Source organism: Amblyomma americanum, chromosome 3 (assembly GCF_052857255.1).
Source record: "Amblyomma americanum isolate KBUSLIRL-KWMA chromosome 3, ASM5285725v1, whole genome shotgun sequence".
NCBI lineage: Eukaryota > Metazoa > Arthropoda > Arachnida > Ixodida > Ixodidae > Amblyomma > Amblyomma americanum.
In genome coordinates this window covers 188,227,961-188,255,305 of record NC_135499.1, presented here as the reverse complement: position 1 = coordinate 188,255,305, position 27,345 = coordinate 188,227,961, and the positions used below count along the sequence as shown (strand labels likewise).

At 42.3% G+C, this 27,345-nt stretch overlaps 1 protein-coding gene across 1 annotated transcript in view; it reads left to right on the top strand.

The window, feature by feature from the left end:
* The window catches only part of jbug (filamin-type immunoglobulin domains fbug), a 162,979-nt gene that overhangs the window by 94,931 nt on the left and 40,703 nt on the right, over window positions 1-27,345 (top strand). The window contains exons 14-31 of the mRNA XM_077659254.1: window positions 50-326; window positions 1,433-1,654; window positions 6,267-6,434; window positions 6,944-7,099; window positions 7,262-7,342; window positions 9,018-9,158; window positions 10,742-10,909; window positions 12,653-12,796; window positions 14,104-14,187; window positions 14,574-14,711; window positions 15,247-15,420; window positions 16,156-16,305; window positions 17,092-17,175; window positions 17,982-18,119; window positions 18,824-18,991; window positions 21,603-21,749; window positions 25,788-25,871; window positions 26,670-26,807. Of these exons, the coding sequence (XP_077515380.1) occupies window positions 50-326; window positions 1,433-1,654; window positions 6,267-6,434; window positions 6,944-7,099; window positions 7,262-7,342; window positions 9,018-9,158; window positions 10,742-10,909; window positions 12,653-12,796; window positions 14,104-14,187; window positions 14,574-14,711; window positions 15,247-15,420; window positions 16,156-16,305; window positions 17,092-17,175; window positions 17,982-18,119; window positions 18,824-18,991; window positions 21,603-21,749; window positions 25,788-25,871; window positions 26,670-26,807 (2,662 nt within the window). The remainder of the gene's footprint in view (window positions 1-49; window positions 327-1,432; window positions 1,655-6,266; window positions 6,435-6,943; window positions 7,100-7,261; window positions 7,343-9,017; window positions 9,159-10,741; window positions 10,910-12,652; window positions 12,797-14,103; window positions 14,188-14,573; window positions 14,712-15,246; window positions 15,421-16,155; window positions 16,306-17,091; window positions 17,176-17,981; window positions 18,120-18,823; window positions 18,992-21,602; window positions 21,750-25,787; window positions 25,872-26,669; window positions 26,808-27,345) is intronic.

Genomic DNA, 27,345 nt, shown 5'->3' with positions numbered 1-27,345 from the left:
TATCCATTAGATGCCTTCTCACATTTGTTGTATGTTCATTCTCTTTCAGATAACGAAAGAAGAGCACCATGTAGACAGCCGACAAGAGACGTATCATCAGGTGGAGCAGCTGCGGACGCGGGTGAGCGAGGCTAGCAGTGAAGTGAAGGCAGTGCCTGGAGCAAGACAAGCAGGGCCTCCCCCAGTTGCACCCCGAGGAGGTGGCGACATAGCGCAGGTGAAGATTTCAGGCGAGGCACTGAAACTTGTGCCTGTCAAGCAGCCTGCGACATTCCGAATCAGCGCTCCCGACTTTGACCGAGACGACTTTCAGGTGACAGTCACTGGTAGGTGAGCTCAGTACATTAGTTGAATGAGGCAGACCCAGTCAAGAAAGAAACCGAATGACATTTGAAGTTAAGAAAACTCAGTTAATCAATTCACAGCAGTTTTTAGCATGGCCACTTGAAACATTCCTTGTGTGGAGCATGACTGGGAAACAAATTTTTGGGAGTGGTACTGTGGCTTTTGATGAATGAACAAAATGCTGTGCTCGTGCCTATGTATTACACTGCAGTGGAGACTTTTGAGCATTTTTAAGCTAACAGCTAGCAGAAACATGTAGATGGCATACAGGTCACTGTATGCTGATAAGTGTCACATGTTTAGCACTTATCTCATTTGACTGTTTTTTGTGTGGGCCGACCAGCTAATGCTCCTGTTATACAGGCAGTTCTCACTCTTGCTCAGCTGAATGGCTGTTGAAATGAACTACATTTTGGTGCATTTATCTATGCAGTACTTTTCGTTATGGGACCATTTTGTGTGCAGCCTATTCGTGAACAAAACCGTATTTTTATCTTGGTATTGATCTTAAAAATCCTCTTCATATCTTAGCTTGATGCATTGCTCAACAATTATTAAATCTCATTATCAATTGCTATCAGAGCATTGCACTCCCTTTCTATTGATGCTGCCGAAGTGAACTGGCATTGAAAACACCAGTTTAACAGGAATTAAGGAATATTGTTTATTTAATTATTTAGAGTTGCACTGAGTGACAACAGTGCACAGAACTCATGCTAGCATTTATAATTGATTATTCAAAGCATCGAAAAGCTCCCACCTTTGCTCTGGTGGTGTGGTCATCAGCCTCAGCTTCGGCTGTGCTTCAAGAAGTGTTCCTTCTGGCCGTGCTAACATTCAGCTGGGCAATGAGAAAGGTTAGCTCATCTGTTCCTCTGAGAGTTCTTCGTTTTTCATATGCATTTGGAACAGTCAGTGCATAACAGCATTGAAAAGGTGCTTACACTAAGGGGGTTGCAAAATCTATATTTGGAGATGCTTTGCTTTGACTATTATGCCCGTTAGTCCACAATAAACAGCTTCGTTACTGAGTGTATTGCAAGTAACTGCCAAAAATTGGCATTTCTATGTTCTTTCCTTTGTTCAGCTCCTTCAGGACGAGAGTTCCCTGTGCACATGGATATGCCACATCCAGGAGAGATAGATGTAGAGTTCATCAGCTCTGAAGTGGGCGAACACGTCATTGAAGTGAAGTTCCAGGGCCGCCCTCTGCCAGGCAGTCCTTTTCGCAGCCATGCTTTTGATGCCACCAAGATTAAAGTGGGAGATGTCCCTAACGGAGTTGTTGGACAGCCTGTTGAGTTTGAGAGTAAGTCCTCTGTTGTCTCAGCAAAAAGGGTTTCAAGAGTATTATTGTCAAGTCCAGTGCAGGTTGGAATCCTGCCATGGATTTGGCCATTGGTGTAGGGGCCACCACTTAGTCAAGCACCTGTCATCTTTGTACTATTCCTCATTGTTCTGCCTAATTCTGTGCAACACCTCGCCTCGGTAGTAAAAGCTTGTTAATTCGTACTCGAAGGGGACTGGAAATTTTTTCGAATTAAGCGAAGTTCGATTTATTGAATAGGCGCTAGAATGAGCGGTGATTGCGCCCCGCCGCGCGGGCAGAACCCAAAGCAGTCACATCTAGACTCGTTATCACGAGCTAGGCGCTACTACACGTTTGTGGTGGGCATATTCTGAGAATTAAATTGATCTGGTCCTAATAGCAAATGAAGTAAATTGATCGGCCAGTTATGCACCAGAAACAAGTACTGGAATGCATTCACTTGAGCAGCGAGCTTTAGTGCTGGAATATACGACTCTATTTATGCTCCAAGACATGTTTATTTATTTTTAATTTATTAAATTAAAGTAATTGGCGAAGCGCATTTGCTTGCGTTTCTTCTGCCGAGACTGTATCAGCATCATCTGCAGCTTGCCCGAAGCTCCTGCGCAATGTCAGAGTTCTCATTGACAGAGAAGTGGCGTGTTAGCCGCCGCGGTGGCTGAGTGGTTATGGCGCTCGGCTGCCGGCCCGGAAGATGCGGGTTCGATCCCGGCCGCGGCGGTTGAATTTCGATGGAGGCGAAATTCTAGAGGCCCGTGTACTGTGCGGTGTCAGTGCACGTTAAAGAACCCCAGGTGGTCGAAATTTCCGGAGCCCTTCACTACGGCGTCTCTCATAGCCTGAGTCGCTTTGGGACGGTAAACCCTATAAACCAACCAGAAGTGGCGTGCTGCAATATCGAGCGCCAACACCAATTCATGTGCACTTGGCAGTGGCATAGTCTCGTCACCACCGTCGGACTCATCACTGTCTGCTGTTCTCACCGCACTTGAGCCCTGCGACGTATGCCGGGAGCATGCAGCCTCAATTATATCGGCGTTACTCAAGGGCTCCAACGTCTCCACGCTGCTGTCCACGTAGCTCGCGCTCGTGGCACTAACAAAAGCCGTCATCGCCCAAGCCGCCATACTACGTTGTTTACACTACGTGATCGTGACCCAGCGACCGCAGTCAAACGAAAACCTGGAACGGCTCACGCCGAAGCATCAGCAGCGCAGGCGAGTGCTCCGGCAGCAAGAACCTGCTGCGGCATGCACCAGAATGCAAGCTCCATGAGCCTCGTGTGCTCGGCTTCTTTTTATTTTCCATTGTTTTACATCTCTGGTAAATTTGGAACATGTTTTACTCGCTATGGGTCAACTTCTATCTACAAGGAGCAGTGTCAACCAGTGGCTTCTAGTTTGAATTAACCGTAGCGGATGCCGACTTGTTCAAATTATCGGAGTTTTCCGCCATTGAAATACACAGGGCTGTGCTGGGACCCGGGCGTCAGTTCGAATTAACCGTAACTTTGAATTTACCGAGTTCGAATTAACGAGCTTTTACTGTATTACTCTGGTAATCTGATAAGTCACCTGTTATAAATGAATTGCATGTCTCGCCCAAGTTTGCTTCTTTCTTTTAATATAAGCTGGATTGGTATCAAATAGCTTCAAAATGAAGTATACTGTTAAAGAATTATATGCCAGAGCAATATCAAAATATATTGAAGGAAGTAATAGTACAGAGTTGGTGTTAGATATTTTAATCGAGTCATTTAAGGTAAAAACTGAATAGGAATGCATTTCACTTTGTCATTATTTTGCCATAAAGATAACTATATTGAAATGGGCTAGCTTACATATGTAGAGGAGCTAACAAAATAAATTATTTTTTCATGCTGTCATGAGTGTTTTAAAATGTCCTGTATCAATCAGTTAAATTTTACCTGATAGAGCATTGTGTAATGTGTGAGGCCATTTTTAACACAAACTGTTGGTTGAGCTGGTTTTGCCTGATGGTGAAACAATGCAATGGCACATGATCGTGGAAGGTTAGAGTCAGCACTGTGTTGTGTCCTTTTGTCTCTTCTCGGTCCTTGTGCCATTGTGCTGTTTCACCATCATGAGGGCATTTCATTTTCCTTCATGGTTTCTGTGTGTTATCGTTCTACAGAATTTGTTTTCCTGTGCCAATAGATCAAACAGCATTATCTATTTGGACACTGCAGCTCGAGCACATAGGGCTTTCTCACAACGTGTGTTACGCCCTTTCTGTATTACATGCTGCATTGTGTAGCATCCTTCAAAGCATATATTTGCACCTGCCTCATTTCTTGTTCATCAAGAAGAGACGTGGATCTCAATTCTCGAAAAAATGGACAAAGAAATCTGTTTCTTTTTTTTTAAATCATTGTATCTGCATGTATCTCTCATTCGCTATTGCTGAAATCCATCGGGAAGTACTCTGAAAAAATTTTTGCGAACCACAGTGGCACTGCATTCTGGGAAAGCACTAAAAAATCCGTATTTTTTTCCATTCTAGTTTACTGACAAGATGTTCACCTTGTCTAGCAGATTTTTGATGACTGTTTTGTCTATTTTGTCCCTGTTCGTTTCATTGCATTCACAGAGTACTCCACTGTATGCAATGACAATTTGGTTTTTCATTTTGATAAATTGTAAATTCTTGGTGTGACACCTTGTTTACAGTTGAGACATATCTATGCCAACTGCTTTGTAAAAATGGAAAAAAAAAATTGTGTTTAGGGAGGAAAAAATCTTATGATTGCCATCAAACATAGTATGCATTCAGAAATGCAGCAAATACTGAACCAGTATTAACACATTTTGTAGAGTTGTAGAGTCTGCAGGCTTCTACAAGGTGTAGAAGAAATTGTAGAAAAAAAAAGTTCTTGAGTTATAATGCTGAAATTTGGGGCACGTAAGTTTGAAAGCATTACTAACGTGCAAACAATTTTTCATCAAAATCCATCAAAAAATAAAGTCGCTGTTGCAAGCCGCATCTCTCCTTAAAGGGGCTCTGAAAGGGGCGGTAAGCCTGTGGTGTTAAAAAACGCTGGTTCTCAAATATGTTCCAGCAAGAATTTTTTTAATGCGCTTTGTAGAAGCTGAGTTATCTGCAGTCAAAATTTGAATGTCAGCATCTTCGCGCCTTTCTCTCTCCTCTTGTCACTTGTCACTTTTTGCGTGCCCCCCCCCCCCTGACGTGCCGGAGCTATGCTGCTTACTGGTAGCTGCGTCATGCATGAAAGCTAAAAGAATCTAACCAATATCCATCTCTGAGCTGGTACACTCAGGAGTGTGCGACAGAAGAGGGTATCAGCATGAAAAAGTCGCCGGAAAGGGCTCGCCAACTTTTGCGCATGATTATGAGTTCTCTGCTGTGTGTAGAAGTAGTATTATTTGGCTCAGGTGTTCATGACAACACAGTGCAGTGATTGAGCTAGATGATGTGCTGTCCTCAGAAGGTGTCTGGTACCCACCGATAATACAATGGGTACAAGGTTTCCTGCTTGAGAAATCTGGCTTTGAACCTAGCTTGAGTAGACAAAAATACCTTGTGCCATGGTGCTCTTTGGCTGCAGATGCTCTTGCATCGTAAAAATTCATCGCTGTCTTTTTTGTGGCATCTCTTATTTAATTTTGCCAAGGGAGAAGTAACTTGACATAACTGTTTGCTAAATATTCTTTTTAATGTAGGTGTATTCACTAGTTTCATCTTATAGTTCAGTTTTTGTTTTGCAGTACACTTATAAATGCTTATTTAAAAAAGTAAATGTAAATTGGCTCTTGGGGAAAGGAAATGGTGCAGTATCTGTCTCACATCTCAGGGGACACCTGAACTGGCCGTAAGGGAAGGTATAAAGGAGGGAGTGAAGGAAGTAGGGAAGAAAGAGGTGCCATAGTGGAGGGCTAGATCTTTAACGTGCACTGACATCGCACAGCACACAGGCGTCTTTGCATTTCGCCTCCATCGAATCGCTGCCGCAGCGGTTGGGTTCGTACCCGGGTACTCCGGATCAGTAGCCGAGCACCCTAATCACTGAGCCACCGCGGCGGGTTCGAGTAATTGTTGCATTCTGGGGACGTCCAGCAAACAGGGGCAGCAGGCACACATACTTTACTGACACTTGGTCAGCCAGTACTGCACACACGCTGCACACGTCTTACAAAGCCTTTTTATAGACACCGGAGACGGAGAAGAGTGTCGCATCATATGCTGCCATCAGCTTTGCATCAAATGCCAGTGTTCCACCAAAAGTCCACCAACATTCGATCGGATGCTAATCAGCTTTGTGCCAAACACATGCACATGTCCAAGTAGTTTCAATATTAATGCAATGTGTGGATGCAACAGTAATCATAGCTTTTTTTTTAACAGATTTATCTATTACTGAGTTAGTGGCAGGTTATAAGTTGTTTTTGACAAATAAGAAGTCTTGGGAGCCACCACTTGCCTTCAGTTTTATTGTTACTATGGAACAAAAAGAAATATACCTCATTTTTGTGATATATACCACAGCTTAGGTAATCAAGTGGCTGATCTCATTCAACAAGCTGACTTCATTTTTCATGTCTCATTTTGGCAGTTGATGGAGCTGAAGCTGGATCGGGTAACCTGGAGATCATGGTGAATGGTGACCATGTTACAAGCCATGTTAAACCTTTGGGTGGCCATCGTTTCCTTGCCTCATTTGTTCCCCGAACAGCCACAGTGCACACTGTAGAGATGAAATTCAATGGTGAAAAAGTCCCCGGTAATTGCCTTTTTTTTCTCTAGAATTTCATTATGATATGCTCGTGTGTTTATTTCAATCACAAATAATTGGTTCTTGGTATTTACTTATTGCCAGGCATGAAACTGCATATTCTTTTAAAACAAAGGCTGTATGGAATTGACAGGTTTAGTACAGTACCTGTATGAGGAATCATTACATATTTTTACATTTGGTCCGAGATCAGGATAGAACCTGAACTCCTCAAACTTGTGTATGGTGAAAATCTTGAGCAGAGGAAGCTAATTTTTCCTTGTGCAGCTCTTCCTAGCTGCATTCCACTGAGAATTGTACTATAAACCGCCCGGGTCTGCTATTACGGTCCTATTTAGCCATCTTCCATAGGGAAACAAGTTACCCTTTTCCTAAATTTATAACATCAATGATTAATTAGGAGTTTTCAGTTTAGCTGAAGCTAACTTTCAGGATGTTTGCTCCTTCTTTTTTATAATGTTACAAGTTAACCTATCTCATTTTCTTGACATGGGCAGGTTCTCCGTGGAAATGTGAGGTTCGGGAGGTGCTCAAACGGGGCCCCGTGTCTGCTAGAGGTCAAAGCCTGCAGACATTTAGCTGTGGCAAGACAACGAGCTTTGAGGTGCATGCACCAGGCTGTAACAAAGACGACATCAAGGTCAACGTCAAAGGTTGGTTTGAGCAATACTTTCTTGCACTGTCGGGCATGAGTGCAAAAATCAAACTTGCTCTTACACAAATGTAATGTTGAACAGACTAAAAGTGAAACGCCTGCATTCTTGTGAATACCATGAGCCACAGCTTTACGTGTGCACTGTTTGTTTCCTGTCTAGGCCCTGGAAAATCAAGAATCCAGCCTATTATTTTGGAGCGTCCAGACTGCTACCTTGTGGAGTTCACAGCTTCGGAAGCTGGTGAGCTCAGCACTGCTGACATGCATTTGTTTTTTGTGGTTGAGGTTCCGTAGCACCACACATACCTCTCAGAGATAAAATGTTTAGAGGTGCCATAGGGAATTTAGCAAATGTGAAGCAGATTTCAGGGCAAAACACAAGCTCTGTCCATCTTTAGAAGCATCAAAGCTGTGCTAAGCAAGTCTCAGACTGGCAAGAATTCCGAAGGGCACCTGTGGAGTGCAAGCATGCTTTTTTTTTTACAGTTGAGCTATGGAGTAATTGCATTAGTTTGTTCAAAGTAGCATGCCCGTTTGGTAGTGGCAACTGAGGTTTGCGCAGAGTGAGATGTTGCTAAACCAGTCCAGACTAGTCATGCAGACATGTCTTGTCTATGCAAACGACATTGCAAGTATAGCCCATAATGTAAGTTTTATGCAGTGCGCTGACGACACATGATTTTTTCCTTAGTGGCTCCTCTGTCAACAAACTAATTAATAGAGGGAATCTGATTTTTCAACTCTGCACAAATGGTCTAGAGCTAATGGTTTGGTAGTTAACTCCAGCAAGACTGAGGCTCTTTTTTCGGTCCCTTAGCCTGGATATTACTGTAAGAGATTAACTAAAGCTAGATAATAATGCTATTGAAATTGTGGACAAGTATAAATCACTAGGTGTCGTTTTCGACGCTCACATGAAATGGTCTGAACATGCAATGCATATTGAAAGCAAGCTTTCAAAATCTGTAGGCTTCCTCTCTAGATGCCGCCCGAGTTTTCCCCAAAGCATAAGCTTGCAATTTACCATGCATTATTTCAGTTGTACACAAATTACTGTCACCTTGTTTGGGGCACTACATGTAAAACAAACCTAAATATAATACTCGCCCTCCAAAAGAAGGCAATTAGACTTATTGCTTGTGCATGCTACACTGCTCATAAGGGAAGTTTATTTCCACTGTATAGGATTCTTCGTGTGCATGTCACGTTTGAGTGTCGCTTATTGCATTGCCTTAGGCTCTCGCCGCAATGCATGTCAAACTTTCTGAAGATTCTTGCTAGACTTAAGCTTGAAGAAAAATGCTTCTTCACCGGAAGCGAACAAGAATGGGACGTTCCTCGAAGGAGGGCATTATATTGCAACCAGAGCCTTCGGTTCAGTTTACCATACACATTAGTTAATCATCATTGCATAAACAACCCAGTAAGTTTTACAGCACCCATGAAAGACTTTAAATTGTATTTCTTTCATGCAGCTCCGTCGTTCTTTTAGCCACACAGTATTGCGTACTGTTCGACGGTCTTTGGTGGTCTACTGCTATTCTTTTTATTTTAATTTCTTTGTTTGATGAGCGAAAATTTTAACTGTTCTGTACTGTGTCATGGCATGCTTCATGTATATGTTTGCCTGTGAGTGTGCACATGCTCTGTTGCTGTGCTTTTTTATTTTTATCTATTTTTTATTTGCCCAACTGGGCCTCGGGCACCTCTCAAGCTACCCTCGTAGTTTTTCATCCTAGTCCCATTTCCTGTATTTCATTGTAAAAAATAAACATTCAATTCATGCATCATCTGTAATAAGTAATAAGGTAGACCGGCATTTTAATGTTTTGGTGCTGGTAACTGGCGTGATGACTATATATTTTTTCCACACTGTTACAAAAGCTCACAACATTCTCTTCCATTGTGTTTTTCAGGCAGTTACCAAATAGACGTTATGGCTGGAGGGCAGAAGGTTCCCGGAAGCCCTTTTGTGTCAAAAGCTTATGATGCTTCATGCATCACTCTCAGTGATGTGCCACAGTCCTGTATTGTTGGCCAAACATCTCAGTTCCAAGGTAAGTGGCTACGCTTCATGGACAGGCTATTGCTGAGAGAGATAGCTTCTTTTTACCCCACCGTGGGTTTGTGCATGCTCAAATTTTGCACAGAGGCCGCATTTTACAGTGGGTTTTGTTTTTGTGATGTTTGGATGTGTCTTAGCTGATGTGGGCAAAATGAATCAGATACGGGCATTATCAGTGGCAGTAATGAGTCAAAAAGACATATTTTTTTCACCAAGGAGAATATATGGTCGCCTCTGTTTGTCTGGGGTCAAAACCTGCTCTGCCATGACTGCTACTTCGCCTCCACAGCAGGAGTTGTGCCCCATAATGGCAGATGGTGTAGTCATTCCCGCTACTGTGAATTTTCATTTTCCAGTCCAACATTGCTGCGGATGATGTGCACATCCGATTCATGTGACCACAGACAAACATAGGAATAAAAAGGTCTTCGCCCTTCTACGTCCCGTCCATATGCTACGTTTTTGTTTATAGTATGTCGGACCAACTGGCCCCTCAATATACTCTGTTAAATAAAAAGGTCACTGCTAATTTTCACCTTTGTGCAAAATTTGAGACAACCTAGTGGTTTAGCGAGGCAAAGCATTAAGCTGTCTCTCTGAGCAACACAGCAGCTGGTATAAAGGCATTAATACCCAGCTCAAGCAGTCACTAATGTGCAATGACTGACAGTCTGTTGCTTAACAACTTTTATAGGCCTTGCTGAAAGTAGCGCAAATAATTTATTTAATCTTGTGCTTTTCTAACTGGTGCACATTTTCTTCAGCTTTAGAGACACTGTGTTATTGTCGGTAATCTAACATACGAAGCGCTGTTGTTGCACCTACTCGTCACCTGTTTTAACATGCCTTGCTCTTGGTGCATAGAGTTCTTTTGCAGGAGTTGAACTGACACAAGCCATACTATTGGTCAAATGTCCCCAAGGTGGAGTAGATTTGTAATAAGGTAGTAATAATTAAGGTGGATGCCAATGAGTAATTACTACCTTATTACAAGCTATACTGTTCTTGAATATCTGTGCTACGCATATCTGATTACCTTTCATAAAAGAAACTAGAAAAAAAAGTGGCTTCATGTTGAGAAGGATAGTGCAACACTTGTTGCAGGTACCTTTGAAAAATTATTAACCTGTCTTTCAACAGCATTTTGGCTTACTTTCTGTCTTGGATGCGTCAGCATGCTCTGATTTACATTTTAGGTTTGACTCAGTGCAAACTGCTTCACTGAATGATGTGTAGACTAGCCACAATATGAATTTAGTGGGAAGTTGCCCTCATTAGCCCTTCTCTACAAAAAGTAAATGCAGCTGCCTGAAGTCTTAAACCCAAAATTAGCCAGGCACAAGGAAATTCAGTAAAGAATTTCAACTGGAATTTACAAAAAGAAAATGAGCCAGCAACATGTGCATGCAGCTGAATGTGCTACCGAAGATATGTCATAAATCTTATCAAGATTTTTACCGGTGGGTTGCCTAGTTAGACAGCCTAATACACCATATTTCTTTTTGCATTCTAGCACAAGCTAATGTTGTCATGCAGAGCAGGTTGTACATAGGAGATTACTGAATTGTTGTGCAGTGGATGCATCGAGAGCTGGCGAGGGGCAACTAGAAATATCCGTGAACAATGGCGAGGTACCTAACCAAGTGCAGGTGCTCAACAGTGGTCGGTGCCTCGTCAGCTTCAAGCCACTGCGGGCTGTGCCTCACATGGTCAGCATCATGTTCAATGGGGAAAATGTGCCAGGTATGCACCACGCTCCGTTTGACTTTTCCATTGGAGAAAGCTTGGAGTTCGGCTGGAAGGCAGCTTGAAGATAGTAATAATAATTAAGTGGGGGAACAAAACAAAATGACCTGATGGTCTTTTCTGAATAGCAGGATTCCACTCAGCTGTAAACGAAGTTAGCACAGTAGACCAACCTTGTGCTTTAGAGTGGTAGGATTTGTAACCTTTTATCTGACAATTGTCTAAAGATTCCAGGTGAAAACATCAAACAGATCGCAGTTAAAATTGTGACATTGCACTTATTCTAGTTAGAATAGTCTCGGCTGACCTTGTTTCAGTCGGAATGGTCCCAGTTCAAGTGACGTTATGTATTTGAACTAATCCCAACCAAAATATCTTCCGGAATGGACTTCAGCTTCGACACATATTTTTCAACTTGTATGTGTCATCCTTGGCAGGAAAAAAAAAAAGAGAGAAAATCAATAGCATTCAGCCAACTGTTAATAATGAGAAATTAGAGGGGCCAAAAATTTATTTAAATTGTATTGGGCTTCAATTAAGAGGATCCTTTTAAAGCCCTCAGTGTTTACTGGACTGCAGTAGAAGTTAAATAAACAGGCAGCTAGAAATAAGTGAGTCTGAATTAACTAGATTCCACTGTGTCAAGTATTAGCATCTGTACTATAGTGCAAAGGTAAGTAGCATCTTAACTGGGTGCTGTAAGGAGTTATTCATATATTTGGTTAGTAATTATGATTAATTCTGTTTTACTGTTCTTGAGCGCCTCCTGTTACTTCATTTGAATTTTTGAAACTGTTTTGCATACTACATTGTTGTTATGGTTATAAATTTGGTTGTAATTAACGTTATGGTTATTATGTTGTTTTAATTGCTTTGCTTTGATGCAAATGGCCCAGCTGTGCTCACCAAGGATAGCAGAGGCCCCAGGCACCACCATGCTGCTTGCCTGTAGCTTTTTATCTCTGGTCCTTTCAATCCATTAAGGAGTTGGTCATCCATGCATTTGCTTTAGGTTCACCTCTAGACAAGACAGGTTTCTTGTTTCGATTGTCTCGTGTTTTTGAAGCAAAAAGCTTCACTACGCTAGGTAAAGCAGTCTTCGAGTCGGCATGTGGGGTACAGTTATGGTGTCGAACCCCTGACCTTGACCCATGACCTTTAGTTGACCTTTGACATTAAGTGAATTTTAGTTTTACCTTTGACCTCAACAGCATCTGATGGGGTGATGGGAAGCCACGTGATGACATCCGATGGGGGTGTCGTAAGACCATGTGATACCACGTCATAGCCACGTGGTCGTGTGGGTATATATAGAACAGCTGTCGCGACCATGTAGAGGAGCTGCCATGGACGAGCCTCAGGTGCTTAGCAAGTGTGCTTGCTTTTCGCTGAATTCTAGGGTTAGCCAAGTTATAAGCCACTACCAATTTTTTCTGTTGCTTTTGCTTTAAAAAAAAACAAACCTTTTTTTGAACAGAGGCAGAGATTCTGGTGCATTTTTTTTGTATTTTAGTGATTGGTAGTCATGCATGCATTCGAGGTTGGTGCGGTTGAACCATGGTTATTTTTCCACATATATTGCTTGTGATTTTGTTCCAGCAGTTAAAAAGTTTTAAGTGTGCACCCAAGGTGTGATTTCTTCATGTCTTGTGTGACTATTTCATTTTCACAGTTCTACTTTCTTTGGCATGTACCAAGCACTTTCAAGCCCATATTACTTGCACGTTTCATTTTGTGCAGGCTGTCCAGTGGTGCTCCCAGTGTCTGACACAAGCCAGTGTTCCGTGGACCTGAGCTCCTTGGAGCTAGTACCTGTCAATCGTCCTAGCAGGTTTCATGTTTCAGGGGTGTCAGACGAAGATCAGCTGCGGGTGACTGTTGTCTGTGAGTACACAAACATTTGTGCATAAAATATATGCTAGCTCATTTAGCACAATTTTACAAGAACAATACCACAATAAACGACTCATAAAGAGGTTTCTTTATTTAAGAGAGCTTTGGGACAGGTCATTTCATAAAAGTTATAATGCTACAAATAGTTTCCTGCTAAAATTTATAGGCGTTAAACCCAGCTGATAAGGAAAGTTAGGTATGTTAGGTGCTGTAATGCTATTGTTGATTGTGAGAGCCAGAAATGGAACTTGCGCTTTTACAGAAACTTATCACCAGCAACATGGCATCATCACTAATAGTGTACAGAAGACACACATTCTTGAAAAGTCGAAGATGAACATGCGCATCAGCAGCATGGCTATCGCCGTGTGTGTCTGTGCGCAGCCTGGCTGACCTTTGACTGTTTTTGCCACTGCTCCCATCGTCTCAGTTCCTTTTAGTAAACCCTCGTCTAACAATAGTTATATTATTTGTTAAACTCCTGTCAATTTGAACTTACGTACTTTATCTAAACTCTGGGTTTTTTTTAACTGATGCTTTGATCTTCTCAATATGAATAGTCTGTGCAAATGTTCAGTCTCCTTTGAGTTTAAATTATTGAGGGCGGACTGTAGACCAGATTGAAATCCTTTCCCAGATCTCCAAGTGACCCTTGACTTATGCCAGCTGCGGCCACCATTATCCAGCAAATTTGTAACCTTATCAGAATAGCTAAGTCTGCCACTCTTGGCTGCATTCTCCTTCTCTTGGTATCTGCTATATAAATCCATAAGACCAGTTTTTGCATAGATACTTATTTTGCGAATTATATGTCCTCCCCAAGTTTTTTGTCCTTAAAGAGACAATCAGTGAGGAGCCAACAAGACAGAAAGTTTAGAAGCTGTGAAAATTTAGCCATTGGCAAAAACTAAATTTGGCGTAATTTCTACCTTGTGTTTAGCGCATTCTTGCCGTAGTGCGCCGGAGATTGCCTCTGTTAGTGCAACTATTCTAGCTGCTTTTCAAGAGGTGCAGCTAGCTCAAATTTTGTCCGTAATAATGTCAGAAAGCACAGTTCTTTTACTTTTGTTTCACCAGTTTGTCATTTAAATGAACGAGGTCCTCAAAATTAGTCTTGCATAATTTTGTGAGGCTACCCTGCTTCAGCTGCACAGTGGTATGCACGTGTGAATCAAATTTTGCTTGTTTGCTTATTTGCTTGTGATACAGTATAGCAATACCAGGAGAGGGTACATTCTCCATTTGCTAGCTGTGCTTTATATGCTGCATGCTTACTTGTTTATATTCTTTCCACACAGCTCCTCGCGACAAAAAGATTCCTCATAAAGTAAGCCACAGTTCAAGAGGAGGACTGAATGTAGAGTTTGTCCCCGAGGAAGTAGGTAAGTTGGGAAAAGCTGCTTTGATTTCGTCAACTGTTTTTTTTTTTTTTTTTGTGGCTGTTGTTGCTGTCACAGATGTACGTATGAAGTGTACCAATTCAGTGGTTCAACATACTTCACAGTGGTTCTGCTACTACTCATGCTTTTGTGACCAGAAGGACTCTCTGTGAGACTTTTTAAGCCATACTGAGGCTGTCGCTTTTTAGATCACCTGCGACTCTGGGGTCCTGAAACATCTCCATAGTTGTCACTGAAACCAAAATAAATTTGGTATCTTTGTGCATGAAATGAGGGCCTCATAATGAAACACAGCCATTCTTTTCCTTGTGCATGAAATGAGGGCCTCGTAATGAAACACTGGCATTCTTTTCCATGCTGGCTGGCAGGCCCATACATGGTGCAGGTGGAGCATGCTGGCAAAGTTCTTGCAGGCATGCCTGCAACAGTGAAAGCATACGATGCCCACAAGGTGGACGTGAGTGCTGTGACCCAAGGCGTGCTGGGAAAGCCAGTGCAGTTCACAGGTGAGGCACAGGTGCTGCACAGCCACAAGCAGTTACTATATACAAGAATGGAAAAACTCGCCATTCATGCAAACAAGCACAACCAGACTAATAGATTAGATTATTACATCCGATCAAACAGGCTCTGACAGAAGCACATGCAGTGATGGCACAACCAGACTAATAGATTAGATTATTACATCTTATCAAACAGGCTCTGACAGAAGCACATGCAGTGATGGCAGCTAGTGGCATGGAATACAGGTTTGTCTCTCATTGCATTTTATTGTGGGTAAGACAACATAACAGGCAGCTGTTCGTCTTCCAAAGTGTGATTTATTTTGTGATTTATTTCTTTTGTGTTATGTATTTTAAAAATGTACCTCTACTTTAACTTGATAGTCAACCTTGGCAAAACAGGTGATACACCACTGAAAGTATTTGTATCTATCTGCGTATTCTTTAGGAGGTGCAAGCAGCAGCCCTTTGTTTAGAGAACAAGAATTTCTTTGAATGTCAGCTCTTCATGTTTCCCTCTTATTATTGCCACTTGCAGTCGACGTGGGGTGTGCCGGTGAAGGCAACCTGGCTATATCGGTGACCTCCCGCAACCGGGATGTCCCCACAGTTGTTCATCCCATGGGTGGGGCCAAGTTTGCTGTGTCTTTTGTGCCTGGTGATGTGTCCGACCATGTCATCAGCATAAGCTTCAACAAAGAACCAGTGCCAGGTATTGGCATCACCTTGCAGAAACTCCCACGTGCTGCATACCCTCATATGTTTCTCTTGATCTTGCTTTTGTTTTCAGCTTTATTTATATATGAACTGGAACAAATTACGATGGTTTACAGTTTCATGTCCTTTGACTTAAGTTTCTGCAGCTTTAGTTTTTTTTTTGTGCACTTCAAGACAGCTATGGTATTCAGGTATCAAGTTCATTGGCCATTGTTTATTCTAGACCATATTTTGCATGCAATATTTTAGATTCATTCAAGGCAGAACTTCACTCTAATTATTAGCTTTGATGACATTATTTTAGCACTTTAGCTTATAAAGCCACTGATGATGATAAAATTTAGACTGTTTTAATTGAGGGAAATCGAAGTTCAAGCCACAAGGACAATGTCTATTGAGTTAGGAATATGACTACAATTTGCATAACTGTAGTGAGCTTGGTGTCATATGGCGGTCCAGTTATCATTGCCATCAGCAGGCTTTGTAATTATGGTGTCAAGGAGATATTCTGCTACTCTTTTCAAGGCCACAAAAACAAATCAACTCAGCCATTGTTGCAAGATGTGTGTATTTTTGGACTCTAGTGACAGGCACATGAGCCTGGTAATTTGACGATATATGGTATCCTGCAAACTTTTGGCGGAAAACGTAGCTTTGTTGCAATAATAAATATGTTTACATGGTAAACATTCCGAAATTTCATGGTATGGAAATGATTGTGCTTGCACAGGAAGCCCCTTCAAGGTGAAAGTGCACAATGGTGGGAAGATTGCAGCCATGGACATCTCCTCACTGGCAGCCGCTTCAGTGAACAAAGTTGTTGGCTTTGTTGTCCAGAACGCTGCAGGCCAGGAACAAGACCTGACAGTCAAAGTTGAAGGTAAGTCAGAGGTACCTTAGCCATTGCTCAGATGCCTTTTTTTTCCAATTTACTACATTTATTACCATACCGATATGCAGCAGTCCTGCGTCTGTGCTAGACCTTGGTGCCTTTATTTGTACACTGCAAAAACAGTCATGCAACATCAAAGTGCCGTCTGAGAACCTCTCTGCCTTTTCTCTTGCTCCCTTCCCCATTAGAATAGGTAGCGTGCCAATGCAGTGGCACCTGTGAGATGCCCTGACAGTTCTGGCCTCTGACTTCTGAAACGTACTTTTTTTAACTTATCTTCAGATTAAGCAACTGTTTAAGTGTTATAAGAAAATTAAAATAATGAACTGCAAACATCACTCTAGAATAAGCACAAGGTTGAACGGTGCAGCCTGAAACAACAAAGCGTTGACAAAACCAATAGCGGCTCCATGCAGCCGCGAGAATGCGAACTAACAACAAGGTGAGGCCCTTCTCTGCAGTCCTACTGGAGTTCCTCTTGTTATCTGGTTATGTTCTAGTGCCTGTTCAGTGTACTTGAAGATTAAATGACATTGCTTCATCATTTCTGGTTAGGTGGTCCAACCCCTAACATGACATGCGCTAGTTCCTATGTGGGGCATTCTGCTCTTGAATGTGTGTTTTGGGTTAGAAATAGGGTTTAACTCAAATTTTCAGAAATTATCTTGAGGTGCAATAACTGGGTAAAACTGGGTTTTGCCCATAAATGAAGAGCCCTATGTACTATACCTTACTGCATATGCCTGACTAGTATTGAAATTGAACTGTATGCAGGCCCCGATAATTCTCCAGTCCCTTGTTCACTCAAGGACATTGGAGACAAAAACCTCAAGGTGGAGTTTTCACCCACCAGGGCAGGTAAGTGAACTTTTGATCATTTGTTTCTGAGTAATTGTTATTACATAGCAAAGCCTGCCTGTACTCCGTGTGTTATATATCTCTGGTAAATCTGCTGCGCACCTGTGATTATTAATGTTTTGAGCTGGATATTCGAGGAGAGGAGCCGGAGTAGTAAAGGTCTTGAGAAGGTTCTTTTGAGAAACACTCGTACACCATCACCATCTCACGTGTCCCTTCATCGCTGCCTTCTATTTACAATCAGCATGGGCGCGCTCAGTGGCCCCGGGTAATGTGACAAAGAAGACGAAGCTGGCAGTGGCGTGGGACGGAGCACTCGTGCTAGGCCAGCAGCCATTAAATCATCTCATTGCCATCAGTCATCTTGTCGCATTCTTTGGCTGGTCGTCACGCAACAATATGTAGGTACAGTTGTTGACTCACATTGAATCAGGAGAGCGGTGTGATAAAACCCTTGAAGGAAGTCTTATATTACGTATGTAATGGCTGTGGTTCTTATAGTGAGGTGAAGGAAGTGCAGAGTGGAAAGCGGGTCGTCCCACGGTTGTCTGGTGATTCACTGGTGTTGCTTGGCAAGTTTCAAACAGACCGCAAAATTGCCAAATGTAGGTTTTCATGACATCTGTACATCTGTAGAAACCATACGGAGCTTGTGACTCATTGGTGGGCCGGGGCGAACTCTCAGGAAGTAGCATGGTGAGCAGAGTGTGTCATGACATGCTTAGGTCAGGGCTTTAAAAATGAATGCTTCTCGGGGCATTGTTAGATGGCAAATGAACCTCAGACAGTTTCGCCTTTCACTGCAGGGGAGCACAAGGTTCACGTGACCCACCAAGGTTCCCCAATCACAGGCAGCCCGTTTGTGTGCAAAGTGTTTGATTCTCATCAAATCAAAGTTCGAGAGGTGCCCAGAGGATTTGTGGGAAAGCCCGTCACGTTTCTTGGTAGGTGCTCTGGTGTGTTTGCCAATGTGTGATTTTATGTCATATGCATTTAACATGATAATGTGGCATTTTGTGTTGTTACTATGCAGTTTCACTTTGGCAAGTACACATTGAAAAAAGCACTCGTCATCTTGGTTACGCTATGTCTGATTCTAACATTCTTAATGGCGGAATATGCCAGCACCTCCGCAATATTATTTCATGTACTGATTTGTTCTTGCCAAAAGCAGCTACTCTGGTTGAAATAATTTTACATGTACGCATGCTTGTGATTTACCTATATATAATACGCTTCCTACTAACATGATATCGACCACTTCATGATCCTAAACACACACGCACGCACGCGCATGCATACACACCCTCTCTCTCTCATTTAGGAAAAGTGGTGCGTAAATTTAGTTCGTGGACTTACAGTAAAGTGATGAAAGCAAGCTAGTATAGTCAGCTGTGGTTAAACCGTATGCTATGTAAAATGCATGATACAGGTAACAAAAATTTTGCCACCAATGACAGAAATTCTGTCTCTTTATTCTTCACCTTGGTTGATCACTCTTAGGCACTGCTCATGCACTCTTCCTCATTCAGTTAGGTGTGACCACAGCTCAAGCGTTGTTGTTTGCATTTAGTGCAACTTTTTGTTTTTGTCATGGCTACATTGACTTAGTTTAGTTTACCTGAAGATAAATTTGTATGTGTTTCAGTTGAAACAGCTCATGCGGGCCCCGGTAACCTGGAGGTCATGGTGAACAATGGCCGTGTCCCCACAACTCCTCAGGCCCAGTCACCCACACAGTATGCCATCACTTTCACCCCAACTGACGAGCGGCCCCACATGATTGATGTTCGTTTCAATGGAGACCACGTGCCAGGTCCGGTTTCTCTGCCTTCTTATGAGCAGTTTATTTCTAGTATTTTGCTGTTCTTACGTCGACTGCTGACATTTTCCTGGTGATGCTGGTGAACACTCTACTGTACTTGTGAGAAGTGCTGTCACATGTTTTTCTCAAAATTTTTGTCAACGGGGTAATACGTGTGCCTGGTACAAGAGCATTCTGTTATGTCTGTGACATAATGAACTTTAGAGGTACTATTAAGGAAGCCAACAGTAATCAAAATCAAGGAAAGCATGGGGGAATTATCTTTTTTATTTGTAGTGTTAATTAGTGGGAAATTATTATTAGAATCATCTTATGGCTTAAAATTAGTTGATAAGAAAGTATTTAAAAAAAGAAACAACCACTTACCAGCGATGGGATCCAAACCCACAACCTCAAAATTTTGTGTCCAGTGCTTTACCAACTGAGCTACAGTGTGGCTGTCTTATTTTCTACATCTGTGGGTATTTATGTTGCATGTAACTTTACCGTTTTTTTTTTTTTTCAGTGATTGTTGGCTTCCTTAGTATGTGTGTCAAACGGGCCCCTCATATCCCTAACGTTGTCTGCTTACAGCTTAATGAGAGCCTCAATTATTCTGGTGGTCTTTATGCTATAGGTAGCGTAAGAAGGTTCTCGCATAGCTTTAGCCCTTGTGACTCTCGCAGTAATGCAGGATGTGCAGTCGTCCACACACCTGTCCAGAGGACATGATGGCAGCACCGGGGAGCACACTTGCATTATATACGAGCAGCCTAGAGCTCGAAACGAGACCTTATCCTGCCTGCACATTCCCATCGATCGTGTCGAACTCCTGATGTCTTGAAAAGCTGTATCGAGCCTGTCAGGCAGTGGCAATTGTCATAAATGCACGAGAGCGCACTGTTCAAGCACTGTAGACACGTACCGTAAAAACCGGACTATAGGTCGGACCGGAATATAGGTCGACCCCCTAACTAACCAATTCTAAAAATGAAAAAGATCTTTTTCAATGGGAAAAGTACCGAAAGACATCCTTACTTTGAAACAAATGCGACTCGAGAGGTTGCACAATGGTGACAGTATTTAATTTCATTTAAATGCTGCTTGTATGCACACCCGGCAAATTTTTTAACAATATCGCGCTCCAATCGTCCCGCGTGTTTGTTTCTGGCACAGGCAAGTACGGCGCCGTAGAGCAAAGCCCTCCTCGTCATGAATCGCCGCAACCAGGATGGCGAGCCTTTGAATTGCGCCCTCGTGAGTCTAGAGGCACGCGCGATCTCTGCCGCTTCCACGCGGATGCATTCGGCAGTCACAGGCAGCGATCTTGCTCGCAGCGCAACGTTTCCTTCCTATTCTCTATACACTACGGTCTGCCCACGAAATGATGTTTTCTTCTGGTTGCTGCAAGTTGTAATATGCAGCTTCTGCCTCCGCCAGTACTGAATGCTCTTTTCGGATACTCCAAATTCGCGCTGTGCCGCCAGGTTCCCGTGAGCTTCCTCGTACTCAATCGTGTTTTTCTTGAAGGCGACGGTAAATTGCCGTTAGCTTCCGCTTTGCATCTACTGAAACGCAAAATGGCGGCACTGCTGCTGATGGCGATGGTGATGGAGGCTGCTGACTTCAGCCACCCATTGTTGCAAGACTTCCGTATTTTTTCCGCCAATGACCGGTATATAAGACGGGGGTCGACTTTTCACCATGGTTTTTTGAAAAAAGTTCGACCTATATTCCGGTTTTTACGGTATGTGGACGACTGCACTATGTCTGCCGCTATGGACGAGGGTGGTGCTGGTGAACACTCTCATGGTTGGGTCTCACGCAACATAAATACCCCCGAATGTAGAAGATTGGACAGCCCCCACCGTAGCTCAGTTGATAGGCACCGAGCGCAAAATTTGGAGGTCATGGGTTTGGATCCCATCAGTAGCATGTGGTTGTTTTTTTTGTCTACTTTCCTAACAGTTAATTTTCAGCCATAAGACGATTATGCCATTAAACACTACAAATTTAAAAAAAAAATCATTCCCCTACGCTTTTCGTGGTTTCGATGACTGCTGGCTTCCTTAATATTTATCTCGTAATGAGCCCCTCATATCTCTACCCTTGTCTGCTTAGGGGTACTATTTATTAGAAGTTAGCCAAAGCATGGGGCATATCCATTCATGACCTGTAAGCTTAACATTCTAGTTTTGTGCACCATCTCAGGCAGATGGTGTTAACTATATTTGGTGAATCGAAGCCTGTCTGATGGTAAAGCCACTTCAGAGTGATCCCATTGTCACATTTTAGCCACTGGTAATACCTATCCAGTTTCGAATGAATCAGGTTCACAGGCAGTATAGTCAGTTTTATTCAGCTCAGTCTTGGTTTATGTAAAAAGGTACGCTTCTTTCTTTCCTTGTGCTTTTTTTTTGCCATTTTAATATCGTGTTGATGGGCTTTTGTTGCCTTCTCTTTGTTCTGAGCTTGCACAGAAGCAGTCCTCCCAGGTACTTAAGCCATACTGAATTTCTGCATATTGGTTAAATTAATGAACTAAGCATAACTCGACATTTCAAAGAAATACTGTGCCACAATCTTAGCAGTAAGCCAGGTTTGACAAGTCATCTGTCTACAGGCAGCCCATTTGAGTGCCAAGTTGTGGACCTGTCCAAGATTAAGGTTCTGGGAGAGGGCATTGAACGAGTGCCAATCAACCGGCCAGCAGCATTCGTCGTTGACACCCACGGACAGGACGTTGGGCAGTTCTCGGCTTCGGTTATTGGTGAGTGTGTGCCATGTTTCCAGAGCTTGTTTGTGACGCAGTTGGCTCACCGAGTCAGATCCACTGTTCTACATAAATGGCAAGATTTGTTGTGCTGCTGGTATTACGTAGTTAGGCTCTGCAGTCGCATTCCTTTTGTCTTGTTTAAATGTATGTGCCACCCATTATATGAATGGGGTACTCACCTACGGGGCAGAAACGTGGAGGGTAATGAAAAGGGTTCAGCTTAAGTTAAGGACAATGCAGCGAGCTATGGAAATAAAAATGATAGGTGTAACATTAAGAGACTGGAAGTGGGTAGAGTAGGTGAGGAAACAAACATGAGTTAAAGACATCCTAATCGAAATCAAGAGGAAGAAATGGGTTTAGGCAGGGCATGTAACGGGAAGGCAAGATAACCTCTGGTACTTAAGAGTAACGGAGTGGATTTCAAGAGAAGGCAAGCATAGCAGGGGGCGGCGTAAAGTTAGGCAGATGAGATTAAGAAGTTTCCAGGTTATGTGGCTGCAGCTGGCAAAGGATATAGGGTTAATTGGAGACACATGGGAGAGGCCTTTGCCCTGTAGTGGGCGTAGTCAGGCTTATTATTATTATTATTATTATTATTATTATTATTATTATTATTATTATTATTATTATTATTATTATTATTATTATTATCATCAGTATGGTGGGGGTGGTGGTGATGATGATATGGTATTTCGCTTCTAGGATGCCAGCAGGAAGACTTCATTTTTTTTTTGTTGATGATATACAGTTAGTAAAAGCTTGTTAGTTTAGACTGCAAAAAACTGGAAAAGCATTCGAATTATCCAAAAAGTTCAAATTATTGAATGGCCTCCAAATAACTTCCAAAAACCATTCGCATTATTCTTGCGGTTCACTTCACTCCTATCTGTTTTCTTCTTACAGTTGAGTTACTGTCGATAGTTAGAAGAATAGCCAATCGTGCTGACCAAGAGGAACGGACTGTAGTTGTAGCGACTTAGTGTTGTAGTGAATTAAAACTATGTATCAGTGATTACGTTTCAGTTTTCTTAGTGCCTCATGTGATCTAAACGCCAACTACACATCACATCACAGCCATCGTTTGGTTGATGGAACCGAAACAGCAGGAGAGAAGAAATTTAATCATGAATTATTTAGTGGTCATAAATGAATGCTGTGTGGTGAACCACAAATTCCAACGTCTAGCGTATCACTTGAAAGAAGAAAACATCGAACTAAAATTGACGGTGTGTGGTCTTTTCAAAAATTTTCAAAAATAGGCTTTTTGAGGTAAAAATATGGCTTTTGCAGCACATAGTATTGCCAGGGGTGGCGGACAGCAGAAAACCGATGAATCGTCTTATGTAGTGAGCTGGTTAGCTAATTTTTAATAATTAACTTTTTAACTAGTAGAATTAGGTGCCTAGTTGCAATTATAGATTTGTAACCAGTCGTTAGTAATATTCTTAATATTTCGAAAGCGCGATTACCCCTGGTGCTGTGGCTCGACAAAATTAGGCTTTTTCGACTAGTTACATGCCCTGGAGGGGTTTCTTTGTCTGCATGCTTTCGAAAGGGCATGTATTTTAACACGATTCAGACAAACTTTGTCGAGCCACAGTGGCAAGGGTAATCGCTTTTTTGAAATTCTAAAAACTGATATGGCTATTACTAATTACCGGCTCGAAATCTCTAATTGCAACTAGGCACCTAACTCCACTAGTTAAAAAGCTAATTATTAAAAATTAGTTAAACAGCTGACTACTTCAGACAATTCACCGGTTTTCTGGTGTCCGCCAACATTGGTAATACTACGCTGCAAAAGCCATATTTTTACCTCAAGAAGCCTGTTTTTGAAAATTTTTTGAGGTGTTCACTGAAACACTCGGTATACAGAGCGAATTTGCCACTGAAGTACAAGCACGTTTTTATGGGCCTTTGGATCTTGTCTGATTTAGCAGTTTTTGATTACCAATGGCATAATGAAACGTAATAAAAGTCTTTGACATGTGCTGTTATAATATCTGATAATGTCTGAATGGACAGTGTGATAACACTGTGTGTTTCAAGCTCAAGTACTGTAGCTACTCAAGTTTAGCTTTCTGTATATTGAAGCAGACGGTAATATTACGCCAACATTTCAATTCATGGTAACTAAAGGTAAGTTTCCAAGTTAAATTTCAAGAAAGACGCAATGTTTTATTGCATTTCCTACCCACTTAACCCGAACCTAAATTTTGTTTATACCAGTTGTTTAATTTTGTGTCTGCTGACAGCTGCTGACCGTTATGAAAAAAATATATCCCATTGTTCACTGCATTTGTGCACGTTATATGCCAACTGTAGGATTAACAACATATGTAAAATTTGTAAAATTAGCCGGAAAATCCATCAGAGTGCCCCAGCCTACTTAATATAGGAAGGTCAGAAAGGTTGCATAACCTGCTTGCATTATACTGCATTCCTTTCCAACTCACTGCACTCATGCCAAGTTCCGTGTTTGGTTGCTGTCAGCCATTCTATACAAACACTTTTGTATCCTGAAACTCTGCTATCATCCACAAAAAAAAGGGTGTAAAAATAAACTATAAATGCAAGCGCAGAGAAATTTGCTCAAGAGAATCGGGTGCATGGTGCAGAAGCCCAAAAAGAGCCTGGCGGAACTCTTTCATTGCGCCTTGAATAGGGTTCCGTCTCCGCTTGAGGAGATCAGAGGAACGTGCTTACGTGTGCGTGTGCACAGGGGTGGGATCGCTGTTGCGTTTCGACACGCTTCTCGACCACCTTGCCAGAGAGGTGGGGGAGGAGCCACACATTGTGGCACCACCCTCTCCTCCATAATTGTGTGGGCACTGTTGCGTAACGTGTCTTGTTGCTGCTTCCCTCTTGCCCTTGTTCTTCCTCATCATCTTTCTCTCTTCTGCTGCACACCCTTCTTTTTTGCTTTTCTATATTTCCATGTGTGCTCTCCCTTCTCGGATGGTTGCTGCTCTCTTGTGTTTGTTGTTCACCATTGTTGCTATTCTTTTTCTGCTTCCTCCTTTCCGCACCGCTCTCTTTCCCGATGCGTTCTTGGCTTGAGCTGCCCCTCGGTAGTGCTGTGTTTGTCTTTCTGTAAGTGTGGTGGCTGCCTTCTCCTGAAGGAGGGGTGCTCGTGCCATTGCGGTCAACAGGAGCCAGCTGGGCTGGTTGTCCCGTGTGGGAGACATTTGTCTGTGTGCTGTGGCTGGAGGTTCATTGTTTTTTTGTGTCCAACCTCCTTTTGTCTCGCTCTCACGTGCGCTCTCTCATCTGGCTGTGTGTCTGCTGCGCATACTGAGACAGGTGAGAATGTCCTCTCTCTTTGGCACTTGTCCACTTACTGGGATCCTTGAGTCATGGCTGTTTTGTGAACGTGCCTGAACAGAAAGTGGTTGGCAGTCTTGCAGTGTTCATAATGTTGTTGCAAGTTTTCTTTTTCTTATTGGCTTGTCTTTTGGCTAGTGACGTGAAGGTGAATTTGAGATTGACGCAGCTAGTGCTGCATTTCAAAACTGCTATTGTGGTTCAGTAGCCGTTAGATATATACAAGGAGTAATTTTGTGGATGTGCATGAAATTCTTGCCGTACTAACTTTTCTCTCCTACAGACAGAGGCAGTTGATATTTTTTATATTGACTTAATTTTAATGGCTTTCTTAAGCACAGATTTTAGGCTTTGGTCATAAGTTTAAAGTTCTATAATGGTCTGCATGAATATAATGCACAGATAATAAATTTGGTGTTTCCTGCCTTGTTGCATGCTCTTTACTCTAATAATACAACTTTGTCATCACTTTGCACATATCTGGTTTCAGTTTTGTTTATTTATTGATTTCGTTGCCTATATGTTTTTGTGTTCTCTCTGTGGTCTGCTTTGTTGTATGCTCATTCTTTTCCACCTGTGCGCATAACTCTGGAAGCTTCATGAAGTGTGTTACTCTTTGTGAGACCAGCGTATGTTGTGCTGTAGTTGCAACTTGGTTTACTGAAAAGCATTGTCGCATTTATTTTTCTTCCTTTGCTTTCACAGGTCCAAACCAAGCTACACTGAAGGCTTATGTGACGGGAAATCATCACAGCGGCTATCGTGTTGAGTACACCCCAACAGAAGTTGGTGAGTTTTTTTCAAGCAGTTGAGTGGTGCACATTGCTATCCAGGGTGCAAGCACAGATTTAACTGACAGTCCACATTTACTTTGTGATCATGCAAATGTAATGAAATTGAATTACAACTACATTTTGCTCAGACGATGCAAGGTTAACTGCAGTGCAAAGATAATGGTTTTAGATTGCTGTCTAATATTAAACATTTTATGCTGTTGTGAAAGGGCTTTTTTGGCGTCAGCCTTTAGTAATAACTTCTTCAGTGTAATTGTTATCAAGCAAATTTTGCTACGTAAAATATAGTATCTCTTGTCTTGTTAAAATGGTCACGCATGGCCATTCTAATGGTTAGGAGGAAATTCTTTTAACAAAGTGAATAAGCACTGCTGTTTACACCTGTGACAAGTACAAGTCTGGCTCGGAAGCCAGAAAGTGTTTGCTGTTTCCTAGTGCAACGATCAGGGGTCTCAAAGGAATCCACTTCTCTTTGATGCTTTGATGTTTTGCCTGCCAAGGTGTCAAGCATATTGGTACTGAGGATTTTGAGAAATGTTTGTTATTGTTTGTATCACTTGAACTGAAGTGCTGAGCTCGTGTCTTCTTAGTAACTTAATACATTTGCATGTGCCCTTCTAATTTCTTTGCATTGCCTGCCATTGTACATAGTAGTTTAGTTCTCTTGTAAGGCTTCACTGTTTATTTGCACTGCACAGGGTTTTTTTTTATGTTGTTTTTTTCTATTGCAGCTGGCATCTACTCTTCTGTATTATTTTTGCTTCTCATACAATTCTTGCAATGTGCCTTCCAGGGGACCACACAATAGACGTGGAACTCGGTGGCCAGCCATTACCGGGAAGCCCTTTCATGAGCAAAGTGTATGATGCATCCAAAGTACGAGTGGCTGACATTGGCAGCGGGGTTGTTGGACGACCTGTCTACTTCACGAGTGAGTCCACTTCGCCGGCACTCTTTCTTTCATGTTTTTGCTGTTCCAGCCTTTTGGCAACAAATATGCTTGAGCCTAGCCACAGTCAAGTGAAGCCCTGTGAATTCAAAACACATCAGGCAGCTGTCATCTGCAGCTCTGGATTTTTCTTCATTGTTCTCTTTAACAGGCAAGGGATTCTGCTGAATGTTTTGAGAATGAAATAATTTTCTCGCCTTGCACACTTTCGTGTGGTTGTTTTGTAGTTGGATGATTAATGTCTTGCTTTCTCTGATTGCCCGCTGAGGCTTTACCGTTATATCACTTTGCTAGACAAGTTGATCACAGTCCAAGCATTCTAAGGGTAATAAACATTTACTGTACTGATTATCAGCACGTAGCTCTCGTCTCTGTCGAAATGGTATCTGCCATGACGTAACAGTAAACACTGATTTTCAGTTGCCATTCATACTTGGCTGTCGGGAGCAATTGTGGCCTACACTACCGACTTCCAAGAAAAACAGGCGAAAGCTAGGCCTCTTGAATGCTAGCACGGGCA